General features: G+C 41.7%; 1 protein-coding gene across 1 annotated transcript in view; it reads left to right on the top strand.

Moving 5' to 3' along the window:
- scospondin (subcommissural organ spondin) overlaps window positions 1–15876 on the top strand; it is a 417078-nt gene that overhangs the window by 245333 nt on the left and 155869 nt on the right. Inside the window, exon 71 of the mRNA XM_039754138.1 lies at window positions 1425–1595. Coding sequence (XP_039610072.1) covers window positions 1425–1595 — 171 coding nt within the window. The remainder of the gene's footprint in view (window positions 1–1424; window positions 1596–15876) is intronic.

Here is a 15876-nt window from a genome sequence, read left to right as displayed (position 1 = left end):
TGTAAATTTTGGTGAAGGGGGGATAATGGTCTGGGGCTGTTTTTTAGGGTTTGGGCTAGGCCCCTTGGTTCTGCTGTTGATGCTGCAGAATACAAAGACATTTTAGACACACAAAAGCACATTTTCTGCTCCAGCATGACTGTGCCCCCTGTGCACAAAGGCAGGTCCATAAAGACATGGGGGAATTTGAAAGGCCGGCAGAGAGCCCAGATCCCATCAATACAGAATTCTTTTAGGATTAACTGGAACAATGATTTTCAGCCAGATCTTGTCCAACACTAGTAGCAGATCTAACAAATGCTGCTTTGAACAAATGGACACAAATTCCCACAGGCACATTCTGAAGTCTTGTGGAAAGAGGAGTGGTGGCCATTAGAGCCATAAAGGGAGAGCAAATCCAAATCATTGTCCATTACTTTGGAATGGGATTTCTAACAATCTCATATAGGTGTGATGGTCAGGGGTCCACTAAAATGGTGCAACTGCTACCCATGAGTCTATTTTTCAAATGCACTTTGCTCATTGTCAATGGTAAAAGGAGTGGAGGAGTCTATAGGAAAAGTTGGGGGACCAACTGGACCACCCCGTTTAATGCAAGTGTCCAACATATAAGCGCTATGGGGCACAACAAATGAAAACAATTGCATAGCTATCTTACGCAGCATCTCTTGAAAGCTGGATCTATTAAGGGTCAGGGACATCTGTCATAGAGAAGGTCTGCTTTCCAACTGAGCCCACTCCTTCCAGGATATTTATGGGACTTGACAGGAACGGGTGGGGTTTCCTGAAGTGTTGTGGGTGAGTCTTCTCGGTACTTCGGAGAGAAAAACAGACTGTACTGTTAGCAACTGCAGCCCCTCTTACCCTGGAGTGGTACCTTAAACATCAGCAGAGTCCGACAGGTGGTCCTCAGATATCCGTGCATGTCAGCATTATAAAATCGCAGGGATCTGGAGACCATGCTGGCAGTATGGGCCACTAAGCTATTGCATTTCTTTTGTTATGTTAGTCTGTTTTCTTTCTCCTCAATGCATTTTTGAATTTTTTTTTAACAGCGAGAATCCAACTTCACTTTTATTTTGTACTTACTATGGATTTTTGGATTTGTTATTGCTATGGACGCTTAAAGGTGGTCCAGGACTATTATGAGCACAATCGAACAGGGAGATGATTAAAGTAGAAATAAGCCATGGACAGAACAAGCAAAGAGTCAGAGTACTGTACTGTGAAAGCCAAACCAGAAATCAATAGGGCAACATGATATCAAAAGTCAAATGGAGAAAAGAAATTGTAACCAGAATGCAAATTCTACTGCTAGGGCCTGCTTAATTGAAACTTGTTTTTCCTATGGATGGCATGAATGTGCCAAGTAAGTTCTAACTTTGATTCATTGAAGCCTGATAAACTCTCTTTATTCCATTAAGTTCATGGTGCCTGGAGCTCCTGGAGTCCCTGGTCGCTCTGTGATGGCTGCTTAGGAGCATCTGTACGAACGAGAGAGTGCAGCAGTCCACCTGCCAGATTCGGAGGACTCCCCTGCCAAGGAGAAGCCAGACAGAGCCGCGTGTGCCATGACAATGAAACCATCTGCTCAGGTTTGTCAGTCTCTCCCTTTTCTTTCACACTGCAGATACTCCCTTTGCTATAACAACAACATTTATTTCTATAGCACTTTTTCATGCAAATAGTGTAGCTCAAAGTGCTTTACAAGATGAAGAAAGAAAAGTTTATAGAAAACAAATACTAAGTAACAAAGAATAAAGTAAGGTCTGATCAACAACAACATTTATTTATATAGCACATTTTCATACAAACAGTAGCTCAAAGTGCTTTACATATTAAAGAATAGAAAAATGAAAGACACAATTATAAAACAAAATAAATCAACATTAACATCGAATAAGAGTAAGGTTCAATGGCCAGGGGGGACAGAAAAACAAAAACTCCAGACGGCTGGAGAAAAAATAAAATCTGTAGGGATTCCAGACCATGAGACCACCCAGTCCCCTCTGGGCATTCTACCTAACATAAATGAAACAGTCCTCTTTGGATTTAGGATTCTCACGGAAGGGCTTGATGATGATGATGGTCACGTAGACTTCTTCCTTTTAATCTGTCCATCATTGTTGGAGCATCATGAAGCTTTGAGTAGGTGGAGGTGGCGCAGGCCACCACCACAAAGAAACCGGAAAAAGAAACAGAAAAGAGAGTAGGGGTCAGTACCGATTTTAGAGCCACCATGAATAGTTATTTTGAGGAAATTGAACATATAGAGTATCAGGATTAAGTTAAATTAAGATTAAAATGAAGTTATAAAAAGGCCATGTTAAAGTAATGTGTTTTCAGCAGTTTTTTAAACTGCTCTACTGTATCAGCCTGGCGAATTCCTATTGGCACGCTATTCCAGATTTTAGGTGCATAGCAGAAGAAGGCCGCCTGCCTCACCACTTCTTTTAAGTTTTGTTCTTGGAATTCTAAGGAGACACTCATTTGAGGATCTGAGGTTACGATTTGGAATATAAGATGTCAGACATTCTGATATATAAGATGGGGCGAGATTATTTAAGGCTTTATAAACCATAAGCAGAATTTTAAAGTCAATTCTGAAAGACACAGGTAACCAGTGTAGTGACATTAAAACTGGAGAAATGTGTTCAGATTTTCTTTTCCTAGTTAGGATTCTAGCAGCTGCATTCTGCACTCGTTGCAAACGATTTATATCTTTTTTGGGTAGTCCTGAGAGGAGTGCGTTACAGTAATCTAGTCTACTGAAAACAAACGCGTGAACTAATTTCTCAGCATCTTTCAGTGATATAAGAGGTCTAACTTTACTTATGTTTCTTAAGTGAAAAAATGCTGTCCTAATGATCTGATTAATATGTGATGGCTGGGAGGACAGAAAAACAAAAAAAAAACCAAAATCTGCAGGGGTTCCAAAGCCACTAGACAGCTCAGCCCTCGCTGGGCATTCTACCTAACATCAATGATCTCAATCAGTCCTCGTGGTTTTCAGGCTTCATGTGAAAGAATTTTATGATGATGGTCATGTGGACATCTGGAGTACTTCCTTCAATCCATCGACGTAGAGACTGCAAGGTTCCATGAGCAGGTGGTGATGGTGCAAATCGCCACCACAGAAAAAACAGAAGAACAACAGAGAAAAGTAGGGATTAGTATGGATTGGATTCTTAAATTGGTCTTCCCTGCAAGGAGTTTGCATGTTCTCCCCGTGTCTGCGTGGGTTTCCTCCGGGCGCTCCGGTTTCCTCCCACAGTCCAAAGACATGCCGGTTAGGTGGATTGGTGATTCTAAATTGCCCCTAGTGTGTGCTTGGTGCGTGAGTGTGTTTGTGTGTGTCCTGCAGTGGGTTGGCACCCTGCCCAGGATTGGTTCCTGCCTTGTGCCCTGTGTTGGCTGGGATTGGCTCCAGCAGACCACCGTGACCCTGTGTTCGGATTCAACGGGTTGGAGAATGGATGGATGGATGGATGGATTCTTAAATTGCATTAGACATCACAAGATAGCAACTGTGCAAACCCTCAAGAGGTTGTGGTGACCCTAGAAGTAACTTAATTCTTTAATTTCATTTAATAAAATCTGAACAACAGAAAATAGTGTGGATCAGAATGTGCAAAAGCTACAACATAGCTGAGGATGATGAATCTTAATCTGCTTGGTTAGCCATAGAAAGGGAATCCTACTCAGACTCTTCTCTAGGTGCTTTGTTCCATGCACCTGCCAATACCGATCATCACTAATTAACCAGCAATCCAGCAGTACAAGAATGTCCCACTTTAAAGCTGAGATGCAACTATCAGTTGTTCTATAACAATCTTGGAAGGGGACGAGACGTGATTTTCTTGGAGAGACACTTATACGTCCCGCGAGATGCAATGAAGAAAGATCATGGACAAACATTCGAAAAAGTCATTTTATTTATCAAATCTATACTAATAAAAGGCAAAGCCCTCACTGACTGACTGACTGACTGATTGCTCATCACTAATTCTCCAACTTCCCGTGTAGTTAGAAGGCTGAAATTTGGCAGGCTCATTCCTTACAGCTTTCTTACAAAAGTTAGGCAGGTTTCATTTCGAAATTCTACACGTAACGGTCATAATTGGAACCTACTTATGTACATATATATGGCCATAGCCTGCAGCTTGGTCGCCGTTTGAGGCGGAGTTGCGTCCCTCATCGTGTAGGACTGTGCTTATGCAAACGAATAGGAAAGCAAGATGTAAAGCTCATCATCACGCCTCCCACGTAATTGAGTGCCTGCCCATATAAGGCCGTCCGTCAGCGGCAATCCAATAGAAACACTCTGCCGCTAAATATTCGCAGGTGAAGGACTGTGCTTATGCAAATGAAGATGAGATGGTCAGGGTGGTGTTTGGCACAAACTCAGCGAAAGTGCGAGAGAAACTTTTAATTGCCGGGTCTTAGCTAACATTAAATAAAACCGTGGACATCGCACGAGATAGCACAAGCACAGCTGATAACCTTCGATGCATGTAGTCCGAGTGGCTCACGTGAACTGACTGTGAACGCAGTACGCAGAGAACAAGGAAGAGCTCCAAAGAGCGCTGAACAAAAAACGCATTACACAATTGAGAAGGCAGCAAAAGAATATGAAGCGAGTGACGCATACAAGCATATTCATAAGTGCAGCTACTGCGGAAACAAAGCACAGTGTAAACCGTAAGTTAAAAAATAAGTTTATAGACACGCTGCTGCTGCCGTTTGTCATGCCTACGACGAATACGATATTCGCGAGATACAAGTTTAATTAGAAGACGCGGGGTATAAACGAGACTTTGGATCACTTTGTAACGGATTTAAAATTGCTGTAACGGAGTTAAACTTGCTGGTGAAGGACTGTTCTTATGCAAACGAATAGGAAAGCAAGGTGTGAAGCTTAACTTTAAGTTAAGTTCATAGACACACTGCCGCTGGCGTTTGTCATGCCTAAGACGAATTCGATATTCACGAAATACAAGTTTAATGAGAAGACGCGAGGTATAAACAAGACTTTTGATCACTTTGTAACTGAGTTAAAATTGCTAGTGAAGGACTGTGCTTATGCAAACGAAGATGAGATGGTCAGAGATAGAATAGTGTTTGGCACAAACTCAGCAAAAGTGCCAAAACTTTTAAGTGCTGGGTCTGAGCTAACATTCAATAATTGCTGGTGAAGGACTGTGCTTATGCAAACGAATAGAAAGCAGTTATTTTTAAAATGTTTCCTTTTCTTTTTCATAACTTCTTTAACACACTTCTTCTCCGCTGCAAAGCGCGGGTATTTTGCTAGTCTATATATATAAGTCAATGTGTGTGTGTATGTATGTTCCAGCATCACGTCCGAACGGCTGGAGCGATTTTCATGAAATTTGGTACACATGTTCCTCATTGGTCGGCTAAAAATACAGTGAAATCAGCTGTAACCCACCCCCTTCTGGGTAGGGTGGGGGTGATCTTGCACTCATGTATGCATGTTATCATCCAGTTGACACTCGGAATGACCACCAGAGGGCAAATTGGAGGCGACTGCCTGCATTCTTTATGTTTGAGCCCCACAGCGCCCCTGTTGTTTTTGAAATTAAAGAGTTCTACGCATGGAAGTGTGTGTGTCTGTCCGGCCCGGAAGTGAGACACTGTGTTTTTTTAATGGTTTTCTCAAACAATTAAAAAAAACACGAGGGTGAACTGGAGGTGACTGCCAGCATTCTTTATGTTTTAGCCCCACCGCGCCTCTGTTGCTTTTTAAATTAAATACAGTTGGCCGGTTCCGAACGTCAACTGGATGATAACATACATCCAACACCACAAGAAAAGCACATTAGTGAGTCTTTATCCATCCACCCATCATATATCCTAACTACAGGGTCACAGGGGTCTGCTGGAACCAATCCCAGCCAACACAGGGCGCAAAGCAGGACACAAACCCAGGGCAGGGTGCCAGCCCACCTCAGAAAACCCACACAGACACGGGGAGAACATGCAAACTCCACACAGGGACGACCTGGAAAGCGAACCCAGGTTTATTGTTTGTTAATTTATTAATTTGTAAAGTTGTGTTTTTTTAATTATGTTTTTCTCAAACAATTAAAAAAAACCTTTATTTTCCTCCCAGGCAATGCTGGGTATTTCAGCTAGTTAGAGATAAAGAAACGACAGGTAGTTAGTTATACATTGCATTGTCAAAATGTAAGTTCAAACACGAAATTAAAATTCAATGCAATCTTGAAGAAAAGTTCATTCCAAATATTGTTTTTTCTAAATTTTTAAAGTAAAAGTGAAAAAAATACATATGTAACAATTCCCATGAAAATAGCAGTCTCTTAAAATTGTATATTTGGTTAACCAAACCCGGGGATGGGCGAGCAAAGTGAGCAGGAGGCAGAGCCCCTTAGTATATATATATAAAAAAAAAATCCTGCAACGAGACGAGATTTTTTGGAAGATTTTTTTAAGTCCTGCGAGTTGAGACTTTGGCCATGAGATTTTTTCTAGTCACGGCCTCCTCTCAAACATTTTCAACCATGCACACTGTACTCTCACCTCTCATTCGTGTGAGTGCTTTTGACAGACACAGTATCAGTCCTTATAAATTTTAACATTTTCCTCACTTTAGGTTCCCAATTAAAGAAGACGTATTATCTCCAAATCTTATTGAAGAATTTCATCACGAAGGGTTATCAGTAGAAAAAATGAGTACACGGGCAGTCCTAGTAACGAGAAACGATAAAGTCAAACAAATTAATGCCAAAAATGACGATCAGTTAGTCTGCAAATTGGTTAAATGCGTATCAATAGACTCTGCTGAAACAGTTGGTGCTGATCATGCGGAAGATGAAAACGTCAACTTACAATATCACGAAGAATATTTACAACCGTTAACACCGTCTAGTCTTCCACAGCACGAATTACTGTCGAAAGAAGGATGTGTCCAAGAAAGGTAATGTAGTAAATCTATAACATTACACAACAAATGAGATCTTGATATGCCATTCGTATTAAAACGTTAACAGTTTCCTGTTAGGATAAATTTTGCAAAGACAATTAACAAATCTCAGAGTCAAACATTTGAAAAAGTTGTTTTATTTAACAGAGAGAAAGAAACAAAATTCAATCACTGGCAGTTATATGTTGCGTTGTCACGATGAAAGTCCAAGCACAGAATCAAAATTCAATGCGATATTGCTGAATATTTAATTCAAAAAATTGTTTTACAGTAAAAGTGTAAGTTTAAAAAGTATTTGCATGTTAATTTCAAAGCCAAACAGAACAAAATCATATTACGCAACAAATAACTAACACAACATGAAATATAATTTACTTTCAAATTATTATGTTTTCCTCTTTTTTAATATGGTTAATTACTTGCTGTAATGTAAAATAGTTCTATTATGCATATGTAACAATTCCCATGAAAATCCAAATCTGTTTCAATTGTACAACCACATCCCCATATGCGAGCAACAGAACCATTAAGAGGCTAGCGCATAGCACAGGCACGGGGTTTGGCGAGCGAAGTGAGCAGGAGACAAAGCTCCCTAGTATATACAGTATATAATTATATATATATATATATATATATATATATATAAGAGAGAGAGAGCAATATATGACTATATGGTAATCTTATAATCCAGCTATCCTTAACTAATACAGTATTAAATTCATGGATATCAATTGCCATCCAGACCGTAAGAAAGCACTATACAGTACTGGCAATGTGTATACTGCCCTTGAATGACTACATTCCAAGTGTGACCTTCCAATAACTACTTTGTTATATTTAAAACAGAAACTTTGTTTAAAGAAACCTTAACAACTTTCCTAATGTTCTGTCTGTTGAGAAGTCCAAAAGCACATAAATCAAAAACTGTACTTCCAAAAACGGCTACTAGAGGGGAAAGTCCCATCAAAAACCCTGGCTAAACACAAAAAGGACCTTGTAGAATCTTTATTAAATAAAAGTTTAATATGACAAAAACAACCATCCATAGCAATGAACCTCTGTGGAGCACAAAGGCAAACTGATTTTCCCAAAACGACATGGCAGTCTAATGCAACTAAACTCCTAATACGATAAGCCAAAAGCAAAGTAGAAAATGCAGAGGACTGAATAAGCAGAGAATAAAACACAAGAACCCACCACTTCCTGGTTCATTCAAAATGAACCACCAGGAACCATGGGAGACCCTCAGGGTTTATAGAGTTCCTGGCAGTGATTGGCAGGTGGACCCACCTCTTGCAGAACCCTCCACAAAATGCAAGTTATTTTGTGTGTAATACTTTTCACTGAATGCAGACGCAGAGTGCTGTGAACACTTCTCAGTTAAAATACAACTATTGTGGCTAGGAAGATCATGGATTCTCGGCAGCGTTTGAAGCAGATGGCAGCTCTTTAGCGAACATTCTAAACAATTAAGACACATTTACGCCAAATTTATTTACTGACAACGCAATTAATCCGGTAAGTATAACTCACTCAACCTGGAGGTAAGTGAAGAAAATTTGGAAAGTTTACAAAATTATATTGATCAAGTTTTTGAGTCTGTTGTCATGGGGCCTAAGAAAGCAGCAGCTATCACGGAAACACCTGCTACCAAGAGAAGCCGTCCTCAAGATTCCCCCGAGGCGACCTCATCTCCCCGCAAGGATATATTAGAATTATTAGATTCTATAGATAAAAGGCTTTTGGGATTTGAGGGACGACTCCACCTGCTCGAAATTCTACACCAGGAGTTCCAGAACCTCCGACAATCTCTGGAATTCAGCCAGGATCAGGTGGAGCGGCTTGCTGCTGAAAACGCGTCTCTGCGGGAGACTGTGTCTTCCCTGACAGAGGGATGACACGGATCTCCCAAGACAACAAGACCCTGAAGGAGACGGTTTTGGATCTTCAGGCCCGCAGCATGAGAGACAATCTGGTGTTCGCAGGCCTGCCGGAGCAGACGGAAGGACAACCGGAGGATTGCGAACAAACAATCAAGTATTTTCTCCAGACCCACATGAAGATACCCGAAGAAACGGTAAAAACATCACCTTTCACCGGGTACATCGCCTTGGAGCCAAGAGAGCAGACAGCAGAAGACCTCGTCCCATCGTGGCTAAATTTGAGCATTTTAAACAGAAGGATTTTGTTAAGAGCCACGGGAAAGAGCTCAAAGGGAAAAATTTTAGCGTGAATGATCAATTTCCTAAAGAAATTTTGGATCGCCGCAGAGTTCTGTTCCCAATGCGTAAAAATTCATCCAAGAAGGGAGCCGCTGTCATTTCTGTGGACAAGCTCTACGTCAACAACAGGCTGTACAAGGAGCGAGGAGTGACAGACTGGCTTTATTAGCCCAACATCAGGGCACAAGTTTATTTTCTTATCGGGATTCACTGGGTATGAGCATGTCAGGATATAAAAAAAAAAGCTGCTATATCCGTGTTTAGATGATGGGATCACCTGTTCTCTCGCCACCCCACACCTCTAACACCTTTTCTTTTTACTTTTTTTTTTCTTTTCTTAACCTTTATCACTCTTTCCTTTCCTTCTTTTACCTGCTTCTGGAACTTTACATCCGCATGACACAATCACACAACTTTCCTACACTCGTCAGCACACACACAACGCGCATACAAACACTAGATTATAATTATTACATTTTATCATACAACCACAAACACTTTTGGTTCTGTCTGATTATTATTATTATTATTATTATTGTCTGATTATTATCAGCTTTAGTATTATTATCAGAATGATTATTATTATTATCAGCATTAGTATTATCATCAGCATTATTATTATTATTATTTATTTTCAGCATTCATATTATTATTATCATCAGCATTAATAATATTATTGTTATTAGCATTATTATGCATATATTTTTATTTACTTATTTATTGCTTTATTTTTATATTATATATATATATTTTTTTTTTTCTTTCTTTTTTCTTCAGATTAAATTATACATTTATTTACTTAACTAACTCACATGAAGGCACCATACATTAGCTAATCACACACACAACTATGGGTACACTAAGGTTTGTCAGTTGGAATGTTCATGGAACTGGCTCTAGAGAGAAGAGATTAAAGATTTTTGATCAGCTTAAAAGACTGCAGGCAGATGTTGTCTTATTACAAGAGACTCATAGGTCTGCCACAGTTGCAGATGAACTTAAAACATCTGAGTTTCCCAGACTGTTCTCTGCCGCCTATAACTCTAGACAAAGAGGTGTAGCTATTTTAATACACAAAAATACAAATTTCAAAGTATTGGACACAGTCTCAGATCCAGATGGTAGATTTATAATACTAAAACTATCTATACAAAATCAAAGCTTATGTATTGTTAGCATATACTGTCCAAACATAGATGACCCGCATTCTTTCATAATTTTTCTCTGTACTCTCCGAACACTTGGACTGTCCACTTATACTTGCGGGAGATTTTAATTTTTGGATGGATCATTCTTCAGACAGGCTCAGTACAGCTGGGACTCAGCGCAGTTGGCATTCCACTAATATAGTCAAACAGTATATGAGTGATTATGGGCTTTGTGATGCATGGCGATCTTTTTATCCCAGCCGTAGAGAGTATACTTTTTTCTCACATGTTCATCACTCTCACTCACGTTTGGACTATTTTCTAGTCAGCAGCTCATTATTGGCTGACATTTCAGACACTGAGATACACCCTATAGTTGTCAGCGATCATGCTCCAGTTTCTTTAACTCTGTTAAATAAGAAAACAATCCCATCAGGTAAAACTGGAGGTTTAATACGTCACTGCTTAAAGATGAAGGTTTTGTGGAATATTATAAAAAAGAGTGGGCTTTATATTTAGAACACAATGACATTCCTGGAACATCAGCATCTGTTCTCTGGGAGGCAGGGAAAGCAGTGATGAGAGGTAAAATAATTTCCTTCTCATCACATAAGAAAAAAATAGAAAACAAACGTATTCAGGAATTAGAAGAAATCATTAAGTCTCTAGAGGCATCCCCAGAAGAAGAATTACAAAACAAATTGCGTAAAAGTAAACTAGAACTTAAAGGAATTATTGACAAAAACACAATTTTAGCACAAAGACTACGAATAGAAAACTTTGAACACGGTAATAAATCAGGCAAGTTTTAGCCAACCAGTTAAAAATAAACAAAGAGAAAACTGCCATATCTGCTGTTAAAGACTCAACTGGGAATATAGTATATGACCCTGAAAGAATAAACAACACTTTCAGAGATTTTTACAAAACCTTGTACTCACCACAGATTAACCCATCAGATAATGAGATCAATGAGTTTCTAGACAGGATAATACTTCCTAAATTATCAGATAGCCAAGCTACAGTCCTGGACTCGCCATTAACATCAGATGAGCTTCAGGAAGCTCTTAACTCCATGCCTAATAGGAAGGCTCCAGGTCCAGATGGGTTTCCAGCAGAGTTCTACAAAGAATTCTGGATCATTCTGGCGCCAACATTCTTCAGAATGATGTGTGAAATACAAGAAAATGGTAGACTACAGCCAAACATGAATTCAGCCAACATTAGTCTCCTGTTAAAACCAGGCAAAGATCCTATATTTCCTACCAGCTATCGCCCAATTTCTCTTATTAATGTTGACCTGAAAATAATTTGTAAAGCCCTTGCAAAAAGATTAGAGAAGGTAACCCCTTTCATAATACATCCAGACCAAACTGGTTTCATTAAGGGGAGACATTCATCCACAAATTCACGTAGATTACTCAACTTAATAGACTTTTCTTATAGCAGAAACATGGAAACCAGTATATTATCTCTCGATGCAGAAAAGGCTTTTGATAGAGTTAACTGGAAGTTCTTATTTGCAACTTTACATAAATTTGGTTTTGGAAACTTCTTCATAAACTGGTTAAAAATTTTATACAGTTCACCAACAGCATGCGTCAGGACAAATGACCAAACATCAGATAGCTTCTGTCTTCAGAGGGGGACCAGGCAGGGATGCCCTCTCTCCCCCTCGCTATTTGCTATCTTTATTGAACCACTAGCAGCAGCAATCAGGCAAACTACAGTTATTAAAGGCATAAAGTGTAAGAACATAGAACATAAAATCAGTCTTTATGCAGATGACGTGTTACTTTATCTTCAGAATTCTCAATCCTCTCTCTCCCAGGCAATTGAACTAATAAACTCCTTTTCAAGAGTTTCAGATTATTCAATAAACTGGTTAAAATCCACAGTTCTTCCAATTAATTTCTCTTTTGTCAATTCCCTTAATACACAATTGGAATCAGGGAATATTACATACCTGGGCATTCATGTGTCTCCCAGGCTGGCAGATCTAACTAAACTAAACTACATCCCACTATTAAAGAAAGTGGAAGATGATCTTGCTAGATGGAAATCCTTACCGATATCACTTATGGGGAGGGTTGCCACAATTAAAATGATGGTTTTACCAAGAATCAATTACTTATTTTCTATGATCCCAAACAAGCCATCATCTGATTGGTTTAGATCCCTGGACTCCTCCATCACTAAATTCCTTTGGAAGGATAAACCTCCACGAATTAGCTTAAAAACACTACAGAAGACCAAAGATAGAGGAGGGTTGGATCTACCCAACTTCTATCATTATTTCTTAACCAACAGGCTCCAATATATACCAAGATGGTTGCAACATAACCCGCTGGATGAGTCCTGGTTAGATGTAGAACAGACACTTTGCAATACTATAGAGCTTTCGGACCTACCGTTTATTAGCTCAAAAATAAGAAAGCATGAAAGCTTTAAAAGTATTAATATCAGTACCTCACTGACAGCATGGTGGGAATATCTAAAAATGACGGAGTCTTCACTAATTCCATGCAGACGCACACCCATCTGGAATAATCCTGACATATTGCAAAACAATAAAATGATGAACCTCCCATACTGGAAAAGTAAAGGAATTCTATACATGGAACACATAGTTGAAGGATTGGATTTCATTCCATTTAACAGAATAGTCTCCCAATTTGGGATAGACAAGAATAGATTTTAGAATATCTCCAAATTAAATCAGTAGTTAAAGAAAAATTTAAGCTTAAAGTAGAATTACAAACACCATCAAGGGTATTAGACTTCTGTAATCTCAAACACCCCAAATTACTGTCTAAAGTATATAAAACATTGACCAAAATAGATGATACAATAGCAATTCCTATAGGCAAATGGGAGGAGGATCTATTAGTTAGCTTTGATCAGACTTTCTGGTCCCAAACCTGTTTAAAAACTTTTAAAACGATCAGAAACCCCAATTTACAACTAATTCAATACAAAATTCTACACAGAGTACACTATACAGGTCATCGGATGTTCAGGATGGGATTTGTGCCATCTGACACCTGCACACACTGCACAGACAACATTCCTGACAGTTATATCCACGCACTGTGGTCATGTCCACCTGTTCAGGATTCTGGTATAGAGTATGTGAAGACCTGTCAAAGTGTCTGAAATGTGATATCCCAACTTCCCCCTCATTTTGCTTGCTGGGGAACCTAGAGGATGTCCCGATTGAAACAAATTTGGTTCACGTGGTTCTCACTGCCATATGCATCGCTAAGAAAACTATCCTCATAAACTGGAAAAACAAAGATAATCTTTGCATTAACCAGTATAGAAATCTTTTATTGGATCATATTACACTTGAGACAGCCTCTGCCTCCACTTCAAATCAATCTCTCTGGGCTCCTTTGATCGGTTCCATCACATAGCGATGATGGAGGGTCATTGATATGGTCCTGCGGGATGCTGTGGTTGATGTGGTGGAGAGTCTGAGCTTGGAGTATCTGGAGGATCCCTGGGGTGGGTTCACTAGGGGGGTCTTGGGCTGGGGGGCTGCTGCCCGACTCTGGTGGTGCTTGGGTTACCTCCGGGGTGGGCTTCTGGTGGTTGTGTGTAGGGCCTTAGGGGGTCTTGACGGTGGCTGCGGTCGCTGCCTAGTGGCTGCAATGCCCCTGGGTTGGTCTGGGTGTGGGCCTGGTGGCTTAGGGTTTGGGGGCGGCCGTCCCCGGATGGGGATATGGGTGGGGCCTTGGGGATTGGGTCCTGGCATGTACGCTGCCGGGAAGAGGGCGGAACGTGCGGCAGTTCCACCATGGGGAGGGGATGTCCGGGAGGGAGGATCCAGCTTTATCCTGGGTGTCTTATGTCTTACTTAATCTGAATGTTGAGTAAATGTGGGGATGGGAGTAAATATTCTGCTGGGGTGGTGTGGGTTGGTGGCCTCAGACTCCGTGGGGCTCTGTGATGCTGCTGCTTCGGGCCATGGCTAGATAGGCTGGGGCCTCCGTGCCCGGGTGGATTTTGGGAACGGAGGTGCCTATTGGGGCCAGTAGGGGAGCTGGCTCCCTGGAGGGCTCAGGCCCCTCAGCCGTTCCTCCCCATCCTCAGACATTTCCCTCCTCCTGCTCCTTCACATCATCACACAAACATGCACATAGGGCCTTGGGGTGTGGGTAAGTCAGGGGGTGCGGGTATGGATCCCGTTTCCGCAGTCCTGTGGCAGCCTACACCCCAATTTTATTTGCACATTAAACACTTCCACAAAAAACATTCCACACAAATGCACACTTAGGGCCTTGGGAGTGGGCACACTCAACGGCATCCGGTGGGGAAATTTCAGCCTCACTCCGAGTGCGGTGTCCACTTCCAATTTTAAACTGCACCTAGTCACGGAGAGTTTTGGGGGGGAGGTGGGGCTGTGTGTTGGCATCAGCTGGTGTAGGCCACATGGTGCCGGCACTGCCTGCGCCCCCCCAACCACAAAATGCACCTTATCAGCACACACCAACACTACATTAGAGCAGGCGGAGGGAGACTAGAGGTCTTATTACACCTCTGTTCTCAGTTAGCTGCCGGGGCTGGAGGCTAGGAGTGGGAGCTGGCCGTCTGCCTGTGGTCTGGAGTGGTGGGTTGCTTTGCTCTACGTTGGAGGGGTGCCTGCTCACTATTACCCCTGCGGAACGGGCTAACTCTGGCGTCCAGGAATGGCTGTACCTCAGGTACGGCAGCACCGGGACCAGAGTTAGGTAGGGTGTGTGGGGAGTGTGAATGGGTGTCTGGCGTACATCCTTGTAAGTCTTGGGTTGTATGTGTATGTGAGAGCATGAGGGAGGGAGTGTATGACTGTGTTTGTGTGTGACTGTATATGTCAGGTGGGGTTTTGGACTCCTCCCCTCTCCTGGGACATCTGGCAATACTACAACATCTTTGCCTACCCTCCCCCTGCCTTAAGCATCTGTCTGGTCGCTCCCGGTGGCTGCCTGGTGGGATCTGGTTCCCTGGGCTCTGTTGGATCCTCGGCGGGTGGGTCGCCCTGGGTCCCGGGCTGCTGGGTTCCGGGCCCGGCCGACTCGGGGGAGAGCGGCTGCGGGCGGGCCTGAGGGCTTGCCGTTGATATCTCCGGGACTCTGCTGGTTGTGACCCCGGGGTGATCCTCTGCGCCTCTCGGGTGGGGGTTGGGGCTTCTCTGGTGACGGCCTCCCTGGGGTCTCCCGCTCTGGGGTGACCTCTGGATCTCTGGGCTTGGAACTCCCTCCATCTTCCGCACGTTTTGGGGGCAGGTCTGTGGCCCTTCACACTCACTATTGGATGCTCCTATAGAGAAACCTTACACATACAAGCGTGCGTACACACACAGGTGCTCACATGGTGATTTCATAAGTATGACTTGGACATCTTCAGCACATGATCTAAGGTTGTGGTGGCCTTAAATGCCTCAGTAATAATTACTGTATGATTGTCAGCAAACATTTTTACTTTTATATATCTTCATGTAGCTGATGCAGCAATGTTTTTGTCTTGTGGTTTTTTGTTCCCCCTCTTTCTGCAGGTCTAG

Source organism: Polypterus senegalus, chromosome 5 (assembly GCF_016835505.1).
Source record: "Polypterus senegalus isolate Bchr_013 chromosome 5, ASM1683550v1, whole genome shotgun sequence".
NCBI lineage: Eukaryota > Metazoa > Chordata > Cladistia > Polypteriformes > Polypteridae > Polypterus > Polypterus senegalus.
The sequence above is the reverse complement of the archived record's forward strand: the minus strand, read 5'-3'. Positions and strand labels throughout refer to the sequence as shown.